We start from the raw sequence: 22,741 nt of genomic DNA, 5'->3' as shown, positions 1-22,741 counted from the left end.
CAATCATATTCTTTCCCTTCTAGTTCCTCAGACCTGGAAAGGACAGCATTGTGGACATATAAGTTCTTTCCCTCAGCCATTCAGAAATTTGTCCCACACCAAATTTAAATTGTAAATTAAAACTGGAATGCCTTTGAGGACAGATGCTTCTTTAGAGGTCCTTTGACCTGAATAGTTCAGCATTTGTATTGTTTTATTTCAGTGTCTATTCAGAATTCTAATCATAGCCCATAAGAAAGAATGTGACTTTAATACTGGACTTTGCTGGTGTGCTTGAGTGTGCACTAGTTATTTTTCTTTAAATCATAGCCATATGGTAAATTTTCTGCTTTGTTATGGTTCCCTTTTATTGGTGGGCATGCAGTGGGTATTTCTTGGAAATGGCCAATTTTTATTAAAATGTTTCTAGAAGAAATTTTTTTTTAATTATAAATTAAAAAATTGATCATAGGGGCCATTTGAAGTCACTGAGGAATGAAGCAGGCAATCAACATATGAAATTCAGTTTCTCAGTTTAAAATCAACTCCTTATTGCTGCTAATATTAGTCTAAAACTTGTTTACAATATACTATACCAGTAATAATATAAATTGATGTTTGTTAAATGATTTTTCTTTGTCGGAAACTTCGAATCTATTATTTTTCCTTATTGGTTGTTGACAACTTTTAGTTGTCAGGGAAAGAATCATTCCTATAACTAAATATGGACTTTTACAATATTCTTTTATGCTATTTTCAGAAAAATGATATAACTATAGACACTTCTATTTTTTATTCAATGTTCAAGTCTTGTTAGAAAGAAAAGTTGTAGGAAAGGAATAAATTCCTTTTAAAACTTCACATAACTTTCCTTTTGGTCTGTTTCAAATAGTAATGGACCTAGTTAAAGCAGGAAGTTCAGGGTGATGGCAGGCTTTATGAAGAATGGTATCTTGCATGAACAAAGAAAATTTAAAGAAATTCTTAAATAGCTGAATCCATCTCAAGTGGCTCTTGTGATCTGGAGGGAAGGAAAGCTTTGCTAGGAGGACGTTGAGAAAGTTTTCTTCTTTTTTTTTTTTTTTTTTTTCAATTCCAAAAGGCTTTGCCATGTATTGGAGGAAGAAAAATATACAGTTTGTCTAGTTTGTCATGTTATTTATAGACAATACTTAAATCTAGATATTTTAATCAATTTTTTAAAGTAAAATTGCTCATCAGTGTCTGTTCATAAGATAATTATGTTAGACTTAAGAATTTGATTTTTAAGATCAAGTTAAAAATGACACCTCAGAAAATAGGATTTTTATTTTTATCTTAAAGCAAGCTCAGTTTAGAGGTGTCTGTTTACAAACTTTCTTCATTTAATTGGTTTTCTTAATATGAAATAGTATTTCCAGAACTAATTAAAAGTTCATTCTAATGAATATTCAAGACCAAAATATGTTATCTTTGCAGTACAGTATATAGATTTTTAAATCATCCATAAAGGTAATCATATTTTTTTATATTCTTTAAGTCATGTACTGTTATTGAGGCCAAATGGGTTGTTTGCTTTCTCTCAGGCCATGATTGAAGAAGCCATCACCAGGGCGGAATCTTTCTCAGTTATGTACACACCACTTGCAACAGAAATCAGAGCTGATAAAATAGAAAAAGTAAAAGAGGTTTTCATAAAAACTCATCCTGCATATGTGGAATATATCTACACAGGTAAGATTCAATATCTTCAAAGTATCAGCTAACAACTTATTTCCATAAAAAACAAATACAGGCATGTTTCTGATTTTTTGTTGATTATTTCAGTTTTAGGGATTTTTTTTTAATCTGATGAGTTGAAATGGAAAGTTATTTTAAGGTTTTAAGTAGAGCTAGCCCTATAGGTCTACCATAATATTCCTTGTGCCATCATATTTCTTTTTTTAAGATAAGAGGTAAAACCGAGAAACTCTAAGATAATAAAAAATGAAGAATAACCTGTAGTAAAATGTCACCTTTCCCCATATACTTCATCAGTAAACTAGGTGATTATAGTATTTTCCTGAATATGGATGTTTTTTCTCCAATCCCTGCTATTTCTACTTTCCTTCCTCCATCTATCTCACACCTCAAATGTCCCTCTTTTTTTATGTTCTTGGGCCACTGGTATCCAAGTGAGATCTGGATAGCCAGCCAACTGTACACAGAGAACACAACACTAGTGGTGTCCTTTTTTTCTCTTTTTGTCTTTGGAAGCCACTTGCTTTCATTCATTCATTCCAAATACTTTTTACTATCTACCATGTTCCAAGTGTTATTCTGAATTAAGACAAGAATTTTCTTGTACTAAATTGAGCCAATCTCTAATGGAGATGGAGATTTCCAGTTATCTAAGGTACTAAGAGTTGTCAAAAGCTTTTGTTGTTTCTGTTTTACTGTCTTTAAATCACTGAGTCAAAACAATATTAAAGAGTATTTTGTTATTTTCAAAATGAATAAATTAACAATCAGCAATGACTACCATATTAAGCAAAATCTCTAAATACACACATCTAGTATCACATCCTCCTGTTAAGGCCCCTGCATTCCTTTTGTCAGGGTTTTGGGGCCAAGTCACTGATTTATATGATTAATAATATACTCCACTAGTGATCACTTTTAAGGTACCAGGCACTCTACATTCATTATCTCTTGTTACTCCCATAACTTAAGAAGTGAGTAAGATGATTCTCATTTAGAAATGAGAAAACAGCTACCAGAGAAAACAGCTTTTCCAAAGATACACAGCAAATCAGAAAATCAGTGGCAGCAGGCCTTGGATTTGAACCCATATCCTCGCATTGAACTACACTATTTCCATCTGATAGAAGCCGAGATGTGACGGAAGCATTAAATTTAGGTCCTATGGAATCCTTATTTCTTCCACAATGCTTCAAGCTCTTCAGAAGAAATATATTTTAAAAATAAAACTAGGGATGATTAAATAGTGAATCCCTAAGGAACAATGAAAATTTAAGGCAGAGAAAGGGAGGAGAAGAAATCACATGCATGCTATAATGAACATGGATGCTGATTTACTTAGTTCCAGCATTTTACAAGGAAGTAGATTAAAATGTTTCAGAACTCACAATTTTTGCTAATTGTTATAAATCATTTATCATTTTGTTATGGATATCTTCAAGGGTTTTTCGGGGGGGGGGGCAGAGAGGGGAATCAGTACCACACAAAAGTTATGTCAATCTAGTATCATGGAAAATTAATCCAATTCAGCTATTTCCATATCTACTCTCAGATCCACTGGTAATAAAGAGAGATTCATTAAGGAGATTACCAGTTTGCCAATTTCTCTACTGGTAGAGTAAGTTTAGTTATATTTAACCTACTTCACAGAGAAGTCATGAAGATTAATTAATACTTAGGAAGCACTGTTGCCACTGAGGGTTTAAAAACAATAACATTAATGAGCCAGATTCACATCTCATGTAACTCCATCAAACCTGTTATCAAGATGAATTATGATCTGTTGGCAAGATGATTCATGCTAAAGGATCTTATACTTTGGAAGAGAAGATAATTATAAGTTACTGATGATTGTTTCTATCATTTTATAATTACTAATTGCTGGAGTGTGACAGTGCTATATGAGAACAGAGAGAAGAAAGACAGTTTCTGGAGGAGAAGGGGAGGTAGTGAAGGCAATCTCGAATTTTAGATTTCATTAGGAGTCGTTAGGTCCTTCGCTCTATAGAATGGGTACTTTGAACTAACAGGCTATTACACTGATGACATTATTTGCCTCTGTTGCAAATGATTAAAGGGTCACTCCAAAGCCATTGCTGGAATGACGGTGAAACCACTATTACTAACTATATGTGCAAGTCTTAGTGGCATCTCTTCTTCTCCCCCCAGGTAATTCCAAGGTGAGGAAGAGGGCAGGTCAAATGTGATCTTTAGCTTCTGGATATTTCTCACAGGAGGTGCAGAGTGGTGATTTGGGCAGGCATCAGTAGCCAAAGGCAGTAGCTAGAAAGTGAATTACACAAAGAGAGATAGGGCCTAGGAGGGGAGTGACCTTGTTTTGTTGGCACGTCCCAAATACCAGGATACTCCTTTTATCTGCCTTCTATTTAAGAAGCTTCTGTGTTGCCAAAAATGTATTCAGTTATTTATTTCAACAGTCATGCAGCAGGTGTGACTGGACAATCACACAGCAAATGTGTGCAAACATGAGACTTTTTTTAACCTATACATATTCATCTTTGGTCTGTCCAGAGGCAAAAATATATTCTATCCCACCCCAAAGGACTCAATCCCACCCAATCATTTCTAAAATTTAGTCTGTCTTCAGTAACTATCTAATCAAATTCACCAGCTTTTTCCCCCTTTCCACAGGACTTTCTTCTTCTCCTAGTCTGGTTTCAACTTTCACAGAGCTCGAGCCTACCCAAGGGTCCAGAGAAGCCCATGGGCATGTGAGGAAAGAGTCCTCTTGGAAGTCTTGTGCAGGCTGGCACAGCTGCTGATTATATGGCTAGTGCAACTTGAGACAGCTCTGTTGGCTTGAGCAGGACCTGATGGGCTCATTTATGTGACACATTAGGTCACCCAAGGGCACCTATATGAGTTCCCCATGCTAGCTCCTGGTGTAAATGTTTCTTTACATGTACACCAACCACCCCAACCACACAAGTTGGACCAGACTAGAACTACTTTCTAAGATTCCCTCTCCCTGCCAGAATGCAGAGTTCTAGATCTTACTCTAGAAATCCTCTCTACTCCACTGGAGCCTGGAAGTCATTTTAGTCCTCTCTCCAACTTGCTATGTCATTCTGCCATTTCTCTTCTCCTTTTCTCCATGCTTCAGAATCCCAATATCCTCAGGACAAGAGGAGGATCTACAATGGAGATGGGTGGTATATTCAGTTATTCATTTAGTCATCAAACACTTATTGTGCAGGCACTATACTAGGTAGTGCTAGAATATATCTGCTTCTAAGAAAGAATATGACTCTAGTAATTTATACTTCAGGGTGAAAATTGGACTATATTTTTCCTCTCTTCTAGAGAATACTTCACTTAAAACCTAAGCTCTAATTGTGGAATGGAAAGCTGAGTCTAATTAAAAGAATGATGGAGGAGAAAACAGATAAAGGAGCAGTTTGGGAATAGAAGTCCTTGCCACCGAAAGTGGCAAAGACTGGCTAGTTGTTTACCAAACTATTCTCTTTCCCCCTCCCATGCATGTAACTAGAATACATTTCCAGCCTCCTTTACAGTTCAGTGAGGCTTGTGACTCAGTAACAGCCAACGGAATGTGGACAGAAATAACCTGGGAGTATGACACTCCCAGGCCTGGCCCATAAATCTCTGCCATGCAGAACTCTCTTTCCCTAGCCACTGACTAAGAAAATAGGACTGCAGAACTAAAGAAGCTACAAGGCAAAAGAAGCTTGGATCCCTGAATGACCAAGTGGAAGGCAACCCACTGAATACCCACACAAACAAAAACCAAAATTCTCTTGCTTTAGAACCCTAAGATTTGGAGGCTCTTTGTTAAATCAGGTAGCTTTACTCTAACTAATATACTGCCTTACATCAGTGAAGTAGGCGGCTTCCTACTCCATCTGCAGTGTACACAATAAAATTCATGTGAACTCAGGGGAGGACGGATAAACATTCCTCCATGTGCAGTCAAATTCATCCTCAGAAACACTCGGAGTTTGTGTACATTCCCTTCTACCTCCCGTTCACTCATCCTTCCTTGGACAACTACATATAAATGTTCTCATACATATGTGTTTGTACCCACTCACGGAACATTTGAGGATAGACACAGATTCCCCATGGGAGACAGAACACAATTACGTTGTTTTCGTTGCAGCAAGAGAAATTGAGGCCGTAAATAAGAATTACAGAAATCATCTAAATAAACAATCAACAGATGAAGGTCAGAAAATCTGTACCTTGAAGATCTTGGATGAAAAGCCTACCTATCAAAGTTCTGCTGGATAAGTAGGTATTACCATTAAAACTTGGAGACTAATACATTTAGTTCTCCCAGCAGAGGCTGGCAGACAACCCTCCAACACAGAAACTCTGCCCAACTCCAGGTCACCTTCATCAAGCCTAGATAGTATTGAGTTCATTACTCCTTGGTCATGTGACAGTGTCATGAGCCCAGTAATAGCTGGCAGAGGTGGTGGTGATGAGCAGGAAGAATATTCATGATAGAGATCCCCCAGGCAGTGTATTCTTTTTAGCTAGCCCCTAATTCACAGTCATCCTGATCATGGATTTCCACATGAAAAATAGATGCAAAGGGGAAAACCTATAAAAATGAATTCATTGTGAAATGTATAGAGATCTAAGTATTTTTAATTTTTTACTGAATGGACCAACTAAATTAGTGATTTATTATGAGAAAAATCCACTTCACCCTCAGTGGCAGGCACTAGGACTATACTGCCTTTATAACTTCTACGAGACTGATAAGGGAGGGTTAAAATTCAAATCTGCCTTGTAGGACAACCAGGCTTACATATCCTCAGGAACTCACTGTGCATTCTTTGCTATTTTGGGGATGTGGTAAGACCCATCAAAATCTTAAAGCCAGGGCCTCCCTGGTGGCGCAGTGGTTGAGAGTCCGCCTGCCGATGCAGGGGATACGGGTTCGTGCCCCGGTCTGGGAGGATCCCATATGCCGCGGAGCGGCTGGGCCCGTGAGCCGTGGCCGCTGGGCCTGCGCGTCCGGAGCCTGTGCTCCGCAACGGGAGAGGCCACAACAGTGAGAGGCCCGCATACCACAAAAAGAAAAAAAAAAAAAAAAAAAAAAAAAAAAAAAAAAAATCTTAAAGCCATATTATAATAGAGCTATACTGTATTATGTTTCACAGAGGAAAAAATTACTGAATTTTTAGCAGTGTAGCTATCCATTTTTCTTATTTAAGGAAAAATCCACTTTGATTCATGCAGAGTAGTCAGGGTATATAAAACAAATAATAATTCACCAGCCCCAGAATTATGTTTTCATTTATAAAGATTTTGCTTGAGATTTTTATTCATATAATCCAATGAAATAACACAATTCTGTACAGTTCTTATTCTTGCATGATTGTATTTTAATAATAAAGTAATACAATAAGTATATCCTGTCTCCACTTGATGAAAATATCAAGATTTATTTGCTAAATAAAATAAATATTCAGTAATGGATCTGTGCTTAGTAATGTTTAATAGAAAAGTTTTCTGGATCAGATATCAATTACTTTAACACTTAGGTAGATAGAGTCATATTTTGTCTCTCCAGTGCAATTTAACTCCCAGGAGTAAATATGTATGTTCAGAAGAATAATATACTGTTTTGAAACAGACCTTTAAAAATTGCTTTTCACTGAAATTTATAACCTTGTTATTGTTCAGTCATCATTTACCAGTAAGGATAATACATTCTATGCTCTCTAAAATATAAAGTTAAAATTTCTCATTTTATTCTTTCTTCTTTAAAATGTTATAGTTTTACCATGATCAAGAGTTTCCAAGGTTAGACTATTTTCCTCTTTCTAACTCACTTTATCAAATGGAAAAGTTTATAGAATTAAAGAGCCTATATCCCCAATATCATTATGAAAGTGTTACGGCTAGGTTGGTTATAAAGATGACAAATCATCTCATATTTGTACCACAGAATTCTTTTTAGAAACAGAGAATCATTCCCAAAGAAAAGAAATTCCTCATATATGGGGCTAAAGTCTCTGTTCTTAAAATATTAAAACGTTGGTCTTCCTAATGGCAAGTGTGGTGTTCTGGCACTGTTCTATCTAATCAAAGTAAACATGTCTCAGTGAGCAGCTCACTTGTCCTTTGCAGTAGCAGGTTACAACACCATTTGCCTTTGGTCTCCCTCATCTACTGTCTCTTACCATCTATGATTGCATTCTTCCTTTTAATTGCATAACTCTCTTTTAATTTCATTTTAGCTGTAACAGGTAACAATAACCAAGGGATTGTATTATTTTGCTTTCTTCTTGTTAGTCTGTACTTCTTAATGCATCCAGTGAACCAACTTCCCAGGAGTTGGATTCATCTCTACAATCGATAACTTGTACCTTTAGTAACTGATCACAGCACAGCTGCAGTTTCACACCATGGGTGGCCACCCAGGAATCAAAGATTCCTCACCCTCCACCCTGTTATCCTTTATCTTCCCAAACCACATGTTTCCATAAGCCAGGACCATTCTAGCAAATCTCACTTCTGACTCCGATTCTGGGATTTTCTTTTCCTCACAACACTGCTGACACCAAATCTGTGGGGTTTTCCACACCACTTCTCCAGCTCTCAGCCACCAACTGCTGTTTTAACAATTCAGTTCAACTTTGGTACTCACTATCCAGGGTTAGCACAGACGTCACAGATTAAGGGCTCGATCCTATCAGACTGCCCCACCACCACTTCAGATGCCAGTCACAGGTCCCAGGCCTCCTGTACTTCTGACCAACCAGCTACAAGTTGGGGGTTTCTAATGACCCCCCAATTCAGGTTCTATAATTTTCTAGGATGACTCATTGAACTCAGGAAGTGCTTTACTTACTATTACTGGTTTATTATAAAGGATACAACTCAAGAACAGCCAAATGGAAGAGATACATAGGGCAAAATAAGGTGGGGTGTGGGTGTGTGTGTGTGTGCTCTCACTGGTTGCACGACTCTCCCAGCACCTCACTGTACTTCACTAACCCAGAAACTCTCCAAACCCCACCATCTCGGGGGTTTTATGGAGGTTTCATTATGATTGACTAAATCATTGGCCACTGGTGATTAATTCAATCTCCAGCCTGCCTCCCCTCCCCAGAGCTTGGGGAATGGGGTTGAAAGTTCCAAGTTTTCTAATTAAGCCTTGGTTTTTCTTGACACCAGCCCCCATCCTGACAGAAGCTATCTAGGGGCCTGCCAAGAGTCACCTCATTAGAACAAAAGACACTCCTACCATCCTCTATCACTTAGGAAATTCCAAGTGTTACAGAAGCTCTGTGCCAGAAACTGGGGACAAAGACCAACTATTTTTCTATGATACCACACCATCTCTCACTCATCGGAGATAATATCCTTGTGTTTTTTACTCTTGGGTGCAGACCACTATTCAGCATGGCTTTATCTGTGAGAATCCAGTACAATCTGGGTTGATTTTGTATCCTTCCAGAGAAGATTTTCTTTTGCTTTTTCCAAACCACATGGAGTACTACCAACCAGAGAGCCTCTATTTCTAGAGCTGAGATTTCCTGGGCCATCTAGGTAGTATAAATTCAAACCTTATGCCTAGACTTAAAATTCCCAGAGGGGAAAAAGAATCCTACTCCAGGCCCCAGATAAGTCAGACAAGTTTGTTAACTTCATCAATGGTTGGATTTTTCTTTTATCTCCATCATTCACTGGTACCCCAGTCTCACCTTTGTTTAAGAATGCACCATGCTATATTATAATTGACTGTTTGTCTACTGCATGCACTAAATGGTAAGCAACACCATGGCATTCATTATCTTACCATTTTATCATAATGCCTGACACATTTATATAGACTCTGGTAAGGGGAGCCTATAAATATTTTTCAGGTAAATTAGGTAATCAGTTCTTCATCTAAGCTATATATCTTATTAAGACTATTTCTAATATTTCATCATTTTGTTGCTATTATGGATTAAACCATTATTTTCATTATACTGTATATTTTATTATACCTATATATTTTGATTGACCTTTTTAAATCTTATATCTGTTTATTTGGGGGTTTGTATATTTCCTTTTTTGATCCCTTACTGAACTCTTGTCTATACTAATAGATTTTCAGTTTATCCTCTTGGATTTTCTATATAAATAACCATTTATTCTTAAGTTATGACCATTTGGTCTCTTCACTTCCAAAATTTATATCTCTCATTTTTATTTCAGGTCTTATTCCTTTGGCCTGAAATTCCAAAGCTATAGAGAATAATAGTGGTCAAAGGCAGTCATTTTGTTTCTAAGTTTAACAGGAATAAAACAGATTAAAAGGAGTTTCACCACAACCAAACTGACTACTAATAGTGAATAGTAAAGAGTAATACCTAATAATCAAGATAATCTCCTCTTTTAGATTTCCATATGTAAGCAATAACTTATCAAATACAAAACCAAAGCCTTGCTGACTTTCAAATTTTATATATTAACTACAGGAAATTACTGAGTCATTACCATAAGATCATTTGCTCATGAGCCATGATAATTCATGAGTAATAATAGTTCTTATATATGATAATCATGATAATTCTTTGTTTTTTAATTGTCTTCAACAATTGCACTTATTAAATAAAAAACTTTAGGGGCTTCCCTGGTGGCACAGTGGTTGAGAGTCTGCCTGCCAATGCAGGGGACACGGGTTCGTGCCCCGGTCCGGGAGGATCCCACATGCCGTGGAGCGGCTGGGCCCGTGAGCCATGGCCGCTGAGCCTGAGCCTCTGGAGCCTGTGCTCCACAACGGGAGAGGCCACAGCAGTGAGAAACCCATGTACCGCAAAAAAATAAAAATAAAAATAAAATAAAATACTTTAGAACTCCAAAACCAATTTCAACAGAAAACAAAAGAAAATCTTTGGTCTCAGGAAAAGAAATTGCTGTGCTTCTCTGGGATGGTAGTTTGTTGTTGTTGTTATTGTTGTTGTTTTATCTTGGGAACATTGTGAATGAGATAGTTGATCTTCTTTACTTCTAGAAAGTATACAGGAGCTTATAAAATATATTCTGTGTATTAATCTCACCTATGGCTTCATCACCGGTCTCTTACTTTTCCTCCTGATCTGTTTTCTTCAAGCACTCTTTTACACATTTTTTTATGCTGTATGTATTTATTTCAGGCAAGTCATCACACTTCCAGAGTGAGATATAAACAAATAAGTAGATTACCAGTCCAGATAGTAAGGAAAACTAAGGCTTTCAGATTATGTAAGACTTTTATTATGCAGTATTAGTTAACTACCCAAGGGTCACTTTTTGCAAAATGTAGAACTAATCGAAAGTGAAAAAAATCATAATTATGATATAGATCAAGAAAAATGATGCTAAACATTTATTTTTTTTAGTTATTTCTGAGATATACATTTTAAAGTAATAACTAGAATTATGACTTATAACGTTATACCGGAACATAAGATTTTTAGAAATTTCATGTAATGTCTGAAACATTTATATTAACATATTTCCATACAAATATAAACATTTATTTTTTATTATTATCTCATATACTTAAGTCTAGTTATTAGTAATAGCATTACAATAATGTTATAATAATAGCATCACTAAGACAGTCAATTTTGGTATCTTTGTACTAGCTGTAAAAATTAATTATTCTTAATCCTCAAACTAATATGTTTCTTAAATAAGGCAATTATTCTTCTCAGATAGTCAACTTGTAAAATTTATAATATGTCTTACATCTCAGCTATGATATTTTAAGGATTCCACAGTATTTGTAGATATACTGAACTACTAGCTAAATCCCTCTATCAGAAATCTTTGGTTTCAAGTAATAGGAATCACAGCTTAAACTGATTTCAGTATATTTAAGTTTTAAAGGGGTAGGAGGAGGCATGAAATACATTGATTTATAATATAACTACAGGGGGACTACCTTTAAGTACAGCTTGATCCAATAGTTCACTCACTGCTCTATTTTCTACAGTCAGCTTTCTTCTCAAGTTCTACCTGGTATTCCATCACCTGTACCATGCCCTCAAGCGCTAGGATCTTGAGTCATAGCAAAATTCCCAAATGTCATTACACACTTAAAATCACACTGTCCCAAGAAGCAGTGAATATCTCTTCCACCCAATTCCTGGGACTCACTCTTCCTCATTGGCCCAAATTACATTATATGCTTATACTTGAACCAAAACAGGTCAAGGTAATACCGTGGATTGATTTGCCTAAGACAAATAGGTCTCACTCTTAGAGTAGGTAGGGAAGGAGAGAATTCTCCAAGGGTAAAAAAATGAGGGAAGGTGGGAATGCATGTTAGGTATCCAACCAACCAATGTCCATTCCAATGGCTGCAGAAATACAGCCACTTAAGGGCATTAGATCAACAATATATTATTTCACTAACTGTGAATTTAATAAATATTGAAGGGAAGAGCAGTATCTTTCATGTTTGTTTGTCTCAAACTTACTTTGTTGGGGATGGAATTAAGGAACTGCCCCAGAATAAATACAATACAGCTGATTAAACATAAAACTTTGGAATCAATAAGAATTCCAAGTGAAACAAAAATAAACTATCTATAAAAATCTTGTGTAATTATTTGTTTTTCAAAACTTTATAAATGGGTTATGAGGGGCAACTTATATATACGTAGATAAGTTTTGGAGAAGTAGAGCAGAAGTCTGAAGGGAAAATTAGGAATCTTAGGAATGAAAACCAATGTTTTTCACTTGCATCTATAACTCTGAAATTATAATGACGGTCAAAGGGAAAATATAATTTACTATACAAAGATTCATTATACAAATAGATTTCTCACACATCAAATGCAAAAATCAAAATACGCTATCTATGTTTTTAAAGTGGAAACTGTTTTATTATTTATGGGGGCAATAATGATGTTAGCTGCAAAGTTGCTGCCTTTTGCTATTTTCTTGCTGATGTGAACTTGTGGATAACTTCCAATATAGAAGTACTGGCATTAAAAAGTGAACAAGATAAAATGCAGAAAATGACTGGGTGGGAAAGAAGTAATGACAAAGTGTTGGCATTATGAAGGGACTGGAGAAGCTAAACTCTGAAACTGATCACTAAGATGAAGTCATATAAAACTGACATGGTCCCATCTCACACTGAACAACTGGGACCTTTAGAAATGAGATTTTGCTCTAGCCCAAAATGTCAGAACATTTTGTTATGGACAAAGGGCAGAGAAATGACACAGACACTGGAAAATAGAGAAGGAAATGAAACAGAGAAAGGAGATGAGAGAACCCTAACAAATCTGCATATTTCTAAAAGACTTTTAAAACCTCTATGATTTTTCTTTTTTCAAAATTGCTTTGAGAAGTTTATCCACAGTCTGTTGACTGTGGTTATGATGAGGTGTCCAACAGAAAATACTGATGATGGTGGTATCTATGTTTTCTACTTTATGTCCAGAGAGCTCATATTTTATTTTACAGATATTTAACTTCATAAAAAATAAGCAGTCCCTCATATATAGAGATGAGTCCGCTGATCTACAATCAACAGTTCACATTTTTGCAGATGCTTTTCTGGTGCTGCTGACGGTTTCATTAAGCCAGCTTCTCTGTCAATCCAATCTTCTTTGTGACTAAGGGTCCATATTTCCCAGAGAACAAGCTGCAGCAAGGGCCCAACCTGAGAGTGAAACTAAGTTTTCAATCTAGGCAAAGCTGCTCTGTTCATTTGAGCATCAACTACACTGAGTTACCTAATACATACTATTTTACCTCACTCACCCTTCGTAAATTAAATAGAAACCGCTTAAAGTTTAGGTAAAATAAAAAAAACAAAGATTGTGTGATATTCTTTTCTAAGTCTAGTGACAGAGGAATAAATCCAATCTCAGAAGCTCTGAAATTTCATTAGCTTTGATTTTTTGAAGTTCTATTCTTATTTGGACGATTAAAAATTCAGGATTGAGAAAACTTTGTTTTTATATTCAACTCAAGCATTGATTGAGCACCTACTAGGTGCTTGGGGCATGAAGATACGTGAAGATGTGATCTTGAGAGGATTAAAACTTATTGGAGAGATGAGACATACCTCCATGAAACATTAGGAGATTCACTCTAGAGTGAGTGGTATGGGTGTTCTTTTTTTTTTAACATCTTTACCGGAGTATAATTGCTTTACAATGTTGTTAGTTGCTGCTGTATAACAAAGTGAATCAGCTATACATATATATATATATATATATATATATATATATATATATATATATATATATATATATATATATATATATATCTCCATATCCCCTCCCTCTTGTGTCTCCCTCCCACTCTCCCTATCCCACCCCTCTAGGTGGTCACAAAGCACCGAGCTGATCTCCCTGTGCTATGTGGCTGCTTCCCACTATCTATCTATTTTACATTTGGTAGTGTATATATGTCCATGCCACTCTCTCACTTTGTCCCAGCTTACTCTTCTCCCTCCCCGTATCCTCAAGTCCATTCTCTATGTCTGCGTCTTTATTCCTGTCCTGCCCCTAGGTTCATCAGAACCTTTTTTTTTTTTCAGATTCCATATATCTGTGTTAGCATACGGTATTTGTTTTTCTCCTTCTGACTTACTTCACCCTGTATGACAGACTCTAGGTCCATCCACCTCACTACAAATAACTCAATTTCGTTTCTTATTATGGCTGAATAATATTCCACTGTATATATGTGCCACATCTTCTTTATCCATTCATCTATCGATGGACACTTAGGTTGCTTCCATGTCCTGGCTATTGTAAATAGTGCTGCAATGAACATTCTGGTACATGACTCTTTTGGGGGATTTTTTGTTTTTCATTTTTGGCTGCGTTGGGTCTTCGTTGCTGTGTGCAGGCTTTCTCTAGTTGTGGTCAGCGGGGACTACTCTTTGTTGCTGTGCGTGGGCTTCTCACTGCGGTGGCTTCTCTTGCTGCGGAGCATGGGCTCTAGGCGCACAGGCTTCAGTAGTCGTGGCTCTCAGGCTCTAGAGCACAGGCTCAGTAGTTGTGGCACACGGGCTTAGTTGCTCCGTGGCATGTGGGATCTTCCTGGACCAGGGCTCAAACTCGTGTCCCCTGCATTGGCAGGTGGATTCTTAACCACTGTGCCACCAGGGAAGCCCCACATGACTCTTTTTGAGTTATGGTTTTCTCAGGGTATATGCCCAGTAGCAGGATTGCTGGGTCATATGGTAGTTCTATTTTTAGTTTGGGTGTTCTTTAGGAGTTTGGGTCAGGGGAGTACTGAAATACTCAGGTAGCCCTTTATGGACTAGGTGGGACTTAAATTAGGCACATCTGGAAGTACAGTAATCGACTGAATAAAAGAAATATTGAGAGATTAGGTAGATGTTTCTGGGTGGAAAAGCACAAAGAAAAATTCAGAGGCAGGATGAGCACAGGCTAGTACAAATTAGTGAAATCAGCAGACCTGATGAGAAAGGTTTATACTGGAGAAAACATAGGAATGAAGAATAGACTGTGAAACACATCCACACAATTGAGAGCCCTGAATACCAGGAAAGAAGCACTGAAATTCCTGAGGAGTGATGTAACCATGACAAAGGTGATATTCCAGAAATATTCACTGGGCGGTGGTGTGGAGATATATTGGTGTGAAATCATACTGGTGGCAGCGAGGATTGTTGGGAAATGTTTTCTGTAATCCCGATGCTTTGTGATCAGAAATTTGACCAGGGTGGTAGCAATGATAATGCAAAGAGCAGGGTTAATGTGAGTTGTATTACAGTGGGCAGATTTAATGAGTTTTTGAGGTTCACTAAATGTCAGGGAATAAGAGGAAAGAAGAGTTAACAATGACTTCAAAATTTTAAGCCAGAATAACTGGGTGAATAATGGCCATTCTTTCAATATGCTGGTGAAAAGTAGGGACGAGAGATGTTGTGGACATTTAAAAAATCACTTTCAAGGAATATATTTGCTGTATTTGAGGTAACGTCTGTAATGGTGAGCAAATAGCAACGTCCCAGTAGGCATTTGGAAATGCTGTGTTTGAAATTGGGGAAATTTTGCCGATGAGATTATGGCTTTGGATGCCTAGTCTTTTGATTTAGAACAAGAGTCCCCAACCCCCAACCGGTACTGGTCCACAGCCTGTTAAGAACCGGGCCGCACAGAATGAGATGAGCAGTAGGGAGAGCGAGTGAAGCTTCATCTGCCGCTCCCCATTGCTCCCCATCGGTCGCATTACCGCCTGAACCATCCTCTGCTCCATCCATGGAAAAATTGTCTTCCATGAAACCGGTCTCTGGTGCCCAAAAGGTTGGGGACTGCTGGATTCGAAGTAATAGTGAATGCCACAAGAATAGAGAAATTGGACTTCCCTGGTGGCACAGTGGGCTCTGGTCCGGGAAGATCCCACATGCCGTGAAGCAACTAAGCCTGTGCGCCACAACTACTGAGTCTGTGCTCTAGAGCCCGTGAGCCACAACTACTGAGCCCGTGTGCCACAACTACTGAAGCCCACGCACCTAGAGCTCATGCTCCGCAACAAGAGAAGCCACCACAATGAGAAACCTGCGCACCGCAATGAAGTGTAGCCCCCGCTCGCCACAACTAGAGAAAGCCTGTGTGCAGCAACAAAGACCCAACTCAGCCCAAAATAATTAATTAATTAATTAATTAAAGAAACAATAGGAAAATTCCCCCGAGAGTGTTAATATGAAGAACATATCAGTGAGCCAGAGATAGCTAGGAGGTGTACTGAATGAGATGCAGGAGAAAAAGGGAGGAAGAGGAAGCAGCATGTATATGTGTAGGAGAGATGGCGAGACACAGACAGAGAAAGAGGCAGAGAGAAAGACAAAGAGAGGGAAACAGAGAGACAGAGAGAGAAAGAGAAGAGACTGTCACTGAACTCCAGGGAGGTGACTTCAGGGAGGGAGGAAGGAACATACAGAAGGTCACAGAGTATGAATGTCTTGAGTACCTGAAAGCTGGTCAGCTCCAGCCTCCTGAGGTACAATAAAAGGTTCTTGATAAAGGGCAAACATTACCCTCTTTTGCTGAGAGTTGGACATCTTTCATTTGGAGGATAAAGAATTGAAAGATCATGTTTCTACAAGAAACTTAATCTGCATAATTTATCTTTGATATTCTTTTTTAAAACATCTGCTTCCCTAATGGTACAAATTTGGAACTGCATCATACCTGCAAATTGATTTTTTAATAATAAATTTGGTCCTAGTCATCTAAATTTCATCTGCAATTGTGATAAATTGTAAAGGAATGATGCATTAAGGGATTTATTTCTCTCAAGTTTTCTTCTCACGTGACAGGAGCAAAGAAGACATTTTTAATCAATTCAACTTTCTTACCAAAGGACTATATATTCTGGTTAACTTTTACATCCCTCAGAGGCACAGGGCTTTTTGGACGTAGGTAGAGGTTTATGAGCATAAAATTGAGAACAATTAGCACTCAAATTAATGTTACATGAGATTCAACATCTGGTAAGTGTGTCGTCATTTTGGGTCATAGACCACTTGCTAGGCTAAATGTTCATACAACTGCAATTTACTCTGCATACAAATGGAATAAAAATGATACTTTAAAAATATTTTTTAACTTAACAGTATGTATGTAGGGACCTCTCTCATTTCAAAACTTTGACTAGAATTGAACAACGGATTGAACAGGATGAAACATACAGCATCAAAAGGAACAGAAAATACATTTTTGCAAGTATATTTTATAACAAATTAGCTATAGTGCTAATATTAGCTTCTCTAGTTCGTCTAACCACTGTCACTATCAATATAGGTCTCCTCTTTATCCATCAAATATTTAAGAGCAAGAAGCGGTCAACCTCTCAAAGTCTTTGTGCTATTTATATAACAGAGCCCTCAAACATCGGCTGCTTCTGGCAACAGAGGGGCATCAGAAAATGCCAGATCTCAAGATGCCTCCTGCGACTCACCACAAACACCAGCCCATGCACAGCACACCCTAAACTATTCTGAACCTCAGGACTCCGGGGCCTCCAAGAGCACCTTAACGTAGACCTTAAAGTCCTAGAGGTGTCCTACAGGGAACCCTCTCTGAGCTGGAAGCAGGTGCTGGCAGGAGGCTTCAGGGTACCTGGGATCCAGCGGCTTCTATGTCAACAAGCTACATATACTCTGGGTCTGTGGGGAAGTCAGAGGGTCCATAACGCCTACCCATACCCATTCAGGGGGCCTCTAGGCATCCAGAGTTACCCAGAAAGCCAAGGCTCTCCCCAGAGGATGGCCCCAGACTTCACCACCAGCATGGCCAGGAGCACTGGGGCCTTCTAGGTCAGGGAGCAAAACCAGATTAAAGAGCAAACCATAGTCAGGGAACACATACCTTCTCCTGCCCTCCACCTCCAGAGTATGCTAATTCCTGAAAATACTGACAATTTAGACATGCCAGCATCTTAGAGACTGCTAAAGAATAACCACAATCAAAAAAAAAAAAATGTTATGACCGTTTATCAGGAGAATGAGCTACTGTCCATTTTACTTTTACTTAAATGCCTTTTCACATGATCTGGTTATTGGCAACTTCAGTAAAACTGGTAAACTCTTGGTTGGGTGTGTCTGTATCTGCAGATTTCAAAAGTAAAGAAACTTTCTGCACTCTTGAGATGGAGATGCAGAAATCACATGTTACCTTGTTTCTAGAAATGAGCCATCCTTTTAAAAAGAGGCAAACACCAACTAAAGAAGCATCTAATACTGCAGTCTGCTTTTAAAGTGCCTAAAGGTTACGCTATTAATTCTAAGAACACTTGAGCCTTTGTTGTACTTTTCTAGATAGAGTAAGGAAGTGTTCTATCTAAAATTGTGTCTGTTAAAACCATCTACGTACTGACGTTGCCCTGCTTCTGTAACATGCTTCCCACTGATTGTCAGAGTGATGGTCACTGTCGTAGCATCGTTTTGAGAGTTAAGCCCTGTGCTTCAACGTTCAGCAGCCTGACTCTCAATTCTGGTCCCTTCATTTGCTGTGTTGGGCAAGTTTGTAATTTCTTGAAACTCCAGTTTGGTCATCCGTGAGGTGGTCATAATAATGTGTCCTGCTCTACATTGTTGTTGAATGAGAAAGATAATCCTGATCATGTGTATGGCACAGAAGAACTGTCACATAAATGTTAACCCTCAATAATATTTAGTGGTTACCAGATCCTGTCACCAAAGACTAAATCATGTTTAATATATTTTTGTTCTGTGCTTGTGTTTAAAAGATATTTTGTAATATTTTCTTTTAATTATCAGCATACATGTTAACTCTCTGTTTGACAGCCGTATGCTATTTACTTAACCAAAATGTGCCAAATAGCTTACTGCAGTGTTTTCCAAATTGTGATTTGAAAAATTGGGATTCTGTGGAGGGGTTCAAGGTGGCCATTGTGTGTGGGGTATACAGAATGGGGTACAGTGATGAGAGTGAGTGGTCAGTGATCCAGGCTTCAAATGGAACAGCTCTACCTTTACCGACTTTAAATATTGGGCTTCTCAGTAAATTTTAGTTTGAACAAAGGGTTCTGCAGCTAAAAATCAGGGCGGGGAAGTCAGAGAGGGTGGATAAAAACACTCATGGTTTACTGTGTCTATTATTTTTTAAAGAAATACTACAGATAGCAAAGACTGTATTTGAAACACTGCCATTTGAGTTCTGATTCTAGATTAAAAATTGGCATTTAAATCATAATTCAAGGATATTTGGAATTTCATCTTTTTCCCTTTCTGGCAGTGTTAAATAGGGAGGGCTCATTAAACCCTCTGTTCATCATCCTTCATTTGAGAAGTCTATTGTAATAAACCAAAGCATTATTACTCAGAATGAAAATGAATGAAGTAAATCTGGCCTCCAAGACCCCATGGCTGACATCTGTCCCTGTCCCAAAAGTAATCCAAAGTCAAGCAAGCCTAAAGCAGAGTGCAGTGGTTAGGCCCACGGTCTCTGGAGTCAGACTGCCCAGGTGTGAATCCTGCTTTGTCCACTTATATGCATGTTTCCAGACAAGTCACTTCCCATCTGTGTACCTCAACGTCCCAGTTATTTGTAAAATGAGGACAATAGCACCAATTATGTGAATGTATCATGAGGATTTAAAGAGAATGCACACAAAAGAAACATGATTACCAAAGGGGAAAGGGAAGGAAGGGAGAGATAAATTAGGAGCATGGGATTAACAGATATAAACTATTATACATAAAATAGATAAGCAACAAAGATTTACCATATAGCACAGGGAACTATTTTCAGTATCTTGTAATAACCTATGATGGAAAATAATCTGAAAATATATATATATATATATATATGTAATTGAACCACTTTTTGTACACCTGAAACACAATATTGTAAATCAACTATATGTCAATAAAAAATTTTTAACAGAATGCACACAAAATGTTTAGAACAAGGGAAGGTAGAAAATAAGTACTAAGTAAATATTAGCTCTTCTAGTCATTAAGAACAGTTTGTTTTAGAACCATTTTCTTGACACGAGTCATTTCCAAATCTAATTACAAAAGTTAGTACATTTATCATTTTAAATTTCCTTCAACTATAGGAGGGATAGCAACTAAATTAATTAGCCTTATATTTTAATTCTTACTTGGTAATTTTTCTCTTTCCTTTCATATAACGTTATTTTCTTAAACAAACTGTGAACAGAAAAATCAAATTCTCTTGAAAGGTGTCACACAGAAAAATATTAAGCCTGCAACCTGGTCCTGAATTTTGTATTATTTTGAATACGGGGAAAAGGAACCCATAACCTAGCCATATTCTATTGCTATACTTTGTGTATGTTTATATTTTAAGAAAAATATGAAGGATAACGTATGATTTTGATATATCATCTATTTGACCTTTTGATGCACATACTTTTACTTTGTATCCTTAATTTTTTCCGAGTATAATTCTTGAAATCTGGGGGGGAAATACCCTGAAAACAATAAAATGATAAATTCTTTAGCTCTTTTTCTGTCATATTTCAGACGTTCAAGGACTCCACGTGCTGCCTCAGACAGCTGACTGGTCATCTTTTCCTCCTCAACAGTATCTCTTGACTCTTGGGTTCAAAAACAAAGAGGATGGGGAGTTTTTGGAAAAAGTATCAAGTAGGAAGTTACCAACATTTACAGGTAAGTCACCTGGACTTGTTATCTTTCAATACTGTTTTAAATTAGGAATTGTGCATTATTCATTAAGCTTTATTCATCACAAGCCTAGCATATAGTAGGGCCTGGGCACCAAAATGTTTGCTGGGTCATACTTAACTCCTTCCAATCTTCTTTGTGGGTTAGTTAACAATACCTGGAATTCTGGTTGCCCCAGGGGTGCCCACCTCCCTCACTCTAACCATCTCACTGCAACCACACCACCACCCATGCCTGATCATGGAGCACTTAAAGATTACAAGCTTTTGTCATTATCCATCAGCAAACACAGAAGAAAATCATGCAACGAAACTATTGTATGAAATCAAACATATAGCCAATGACCACCTTAAATCACTTGTATTATCTGCCATTGTATTAATATCTGTTCTACTCTTTTCTTATGTAATTAAACAAGATCTCAGATCTCCTGAAGAGTATTATAGTTAAATGGTGCTCAGTAATTCTAGTTGAAACTTTCAAAAATCAAGTAAACATTCAGGTGGAGTTGAAGTCTCATACTTATGGGCTGAATTCATGACCAGGTTGAATTTATCCCTTCAGCTATACCCACATAATTAAGGATTTGTGTTTTGTCTGGCACTCTGTCCTCTGAGGCTTATCACAGCTTCGAGCTACATTCAAAGTCAGTGCAATCTGCACACCTGAATAATACCTGGGAGGAACAAGACAAGAATCAGACACATTTATGATGACATTTTTTTCACAACTCAGGAAAAGCATATTCTGCAGAGAGACATGAATTGTTATAGGCTGTCCCGTGGATCTCTCAATCAAGAAACACAACAAAAGGAATAAATGATAGTCTCTAAAGGGCAGTGTCTCCTCATAGATCTTTCACTGTTATACTTCTGGTCTTTGAGATGGGACTCGTTCCTATGCTAAAGATTTCATATCTATTAATATTGAGATATCTGTTTATAGCTTGCTAAGGAAAGCATTTTGAAATGGAAGTCTGGGGAAAAAAAGTATAAAAGTTTACTGTTACAATTTTTAGAACATAAAACTCCCTTCGGTCTGCTGACAAGAGAAGACACAGTGAGACACATGGAGACAATGGGGAAGCGAATCTTGCCAATACTGGGTTTTATTAGAAGCACCCAATCGAATGTAGGTATATAAGTCTTTTATATTTTTTCAACATATAAATATCAGACAATTCTAGAAGTATGGAAAGTTTATGGTGTAAATATTGCAAGTGTCGGAGGATTTCAGAAACTTTCACAGTAAATCTTATTTGCAAAACCAAGCAAAGTTTACCTAATAATTTTATCCCTTTTATACTTTAAAATATATTAATCATAAAGCTACACCTTCATAATTTCCAGCATTTCTCAGGCTACAGCCTTTTCTTTGTGGCTTCCTGATATCTAACTGAAGGCTGAATTGAATCTCTTGCTTCAAATCAGTAACAAAATTTTAGTGAACACAGTGCTTTCCCTATTTCATACATTTGGATTACATATAACCATTTTGTTGCCTACATAAGAATTCAGAACACTGAAAGCTAGCTCCTCCACATCAACTGATACATTGGATGCTACTCTAAACATTGGCAATTGATCTTTCTGTTGTTAACATCTTTACTGCAGTATAACTTCTTTATAATGTTGTGTTAGTTTCTGTTGTATAAAAAAGTGAACCAGCTATATGCATACATATATCACCATATCCCCTCCCTCTTGCCTCTCCCTCCCACCCTCCCTATCCCATCCCTCTAGGTGGTCACAAAGCACCAAGCTGATCTCCCTGTTGCTATGCAGCTGCTCCCCACTAGCTATCTATTTTACATTTGGTAGTGTATATAAGTCCATGCCACTCTCTCACTTCGTCTCAGCTTACCCTTCCCCCTCCCCATGTCCTCAAGTC

At 37.5% G+C, this 22,741-nt stretch overlaps 1 protein-coding gene across 1 annotated transcript in view; it reads left to right on the top strand.

Moving 5' to 3' along the window:
* The window catches only part of SPATA16 (spermatogenesis associated 16), a gene marked incomplete at its 3' end in the record, with an annotated part of 219,339 nt that overhangs the window by 154,431 nt on the left and 42,167 nt on the right, over window positions 1-22,741 (top strand). The window contains exons 5-7 of the mRNA XM_081235349.1: window positions 1,545-1,692; window positions 20,690-20,836; window positions 21,870-21,982. Coding sequence (XP_081091475.1) covers window positions 1,545-1,692; window positions 20,690-20,836; window positions 21,870-21,982 — 408 coding nt within the window. The remainder of the gene's footprint in view (window positions 1-1,544; window positions 1,693-20,689; window positions 20,837-21,869; window positions 21,983-22,741) is intronic.

The sequence above is a fragment of the Mesoplodon bidens genome, assembly GCF_964165515.1.
Source record: "Mesoplodon bidens genome assembly, chromosome: 5".
NCBI lineage: Eukaryota > Metazoa > Chordata > Mammalia > Artiodactyla > Ziphiidae > Mesoplodon > Mesoplodon bidens.
Note: the sequence above shows the minus strand (reverse complement) of the source record. Positions and strands in the feature narration are given on the sequence as shown.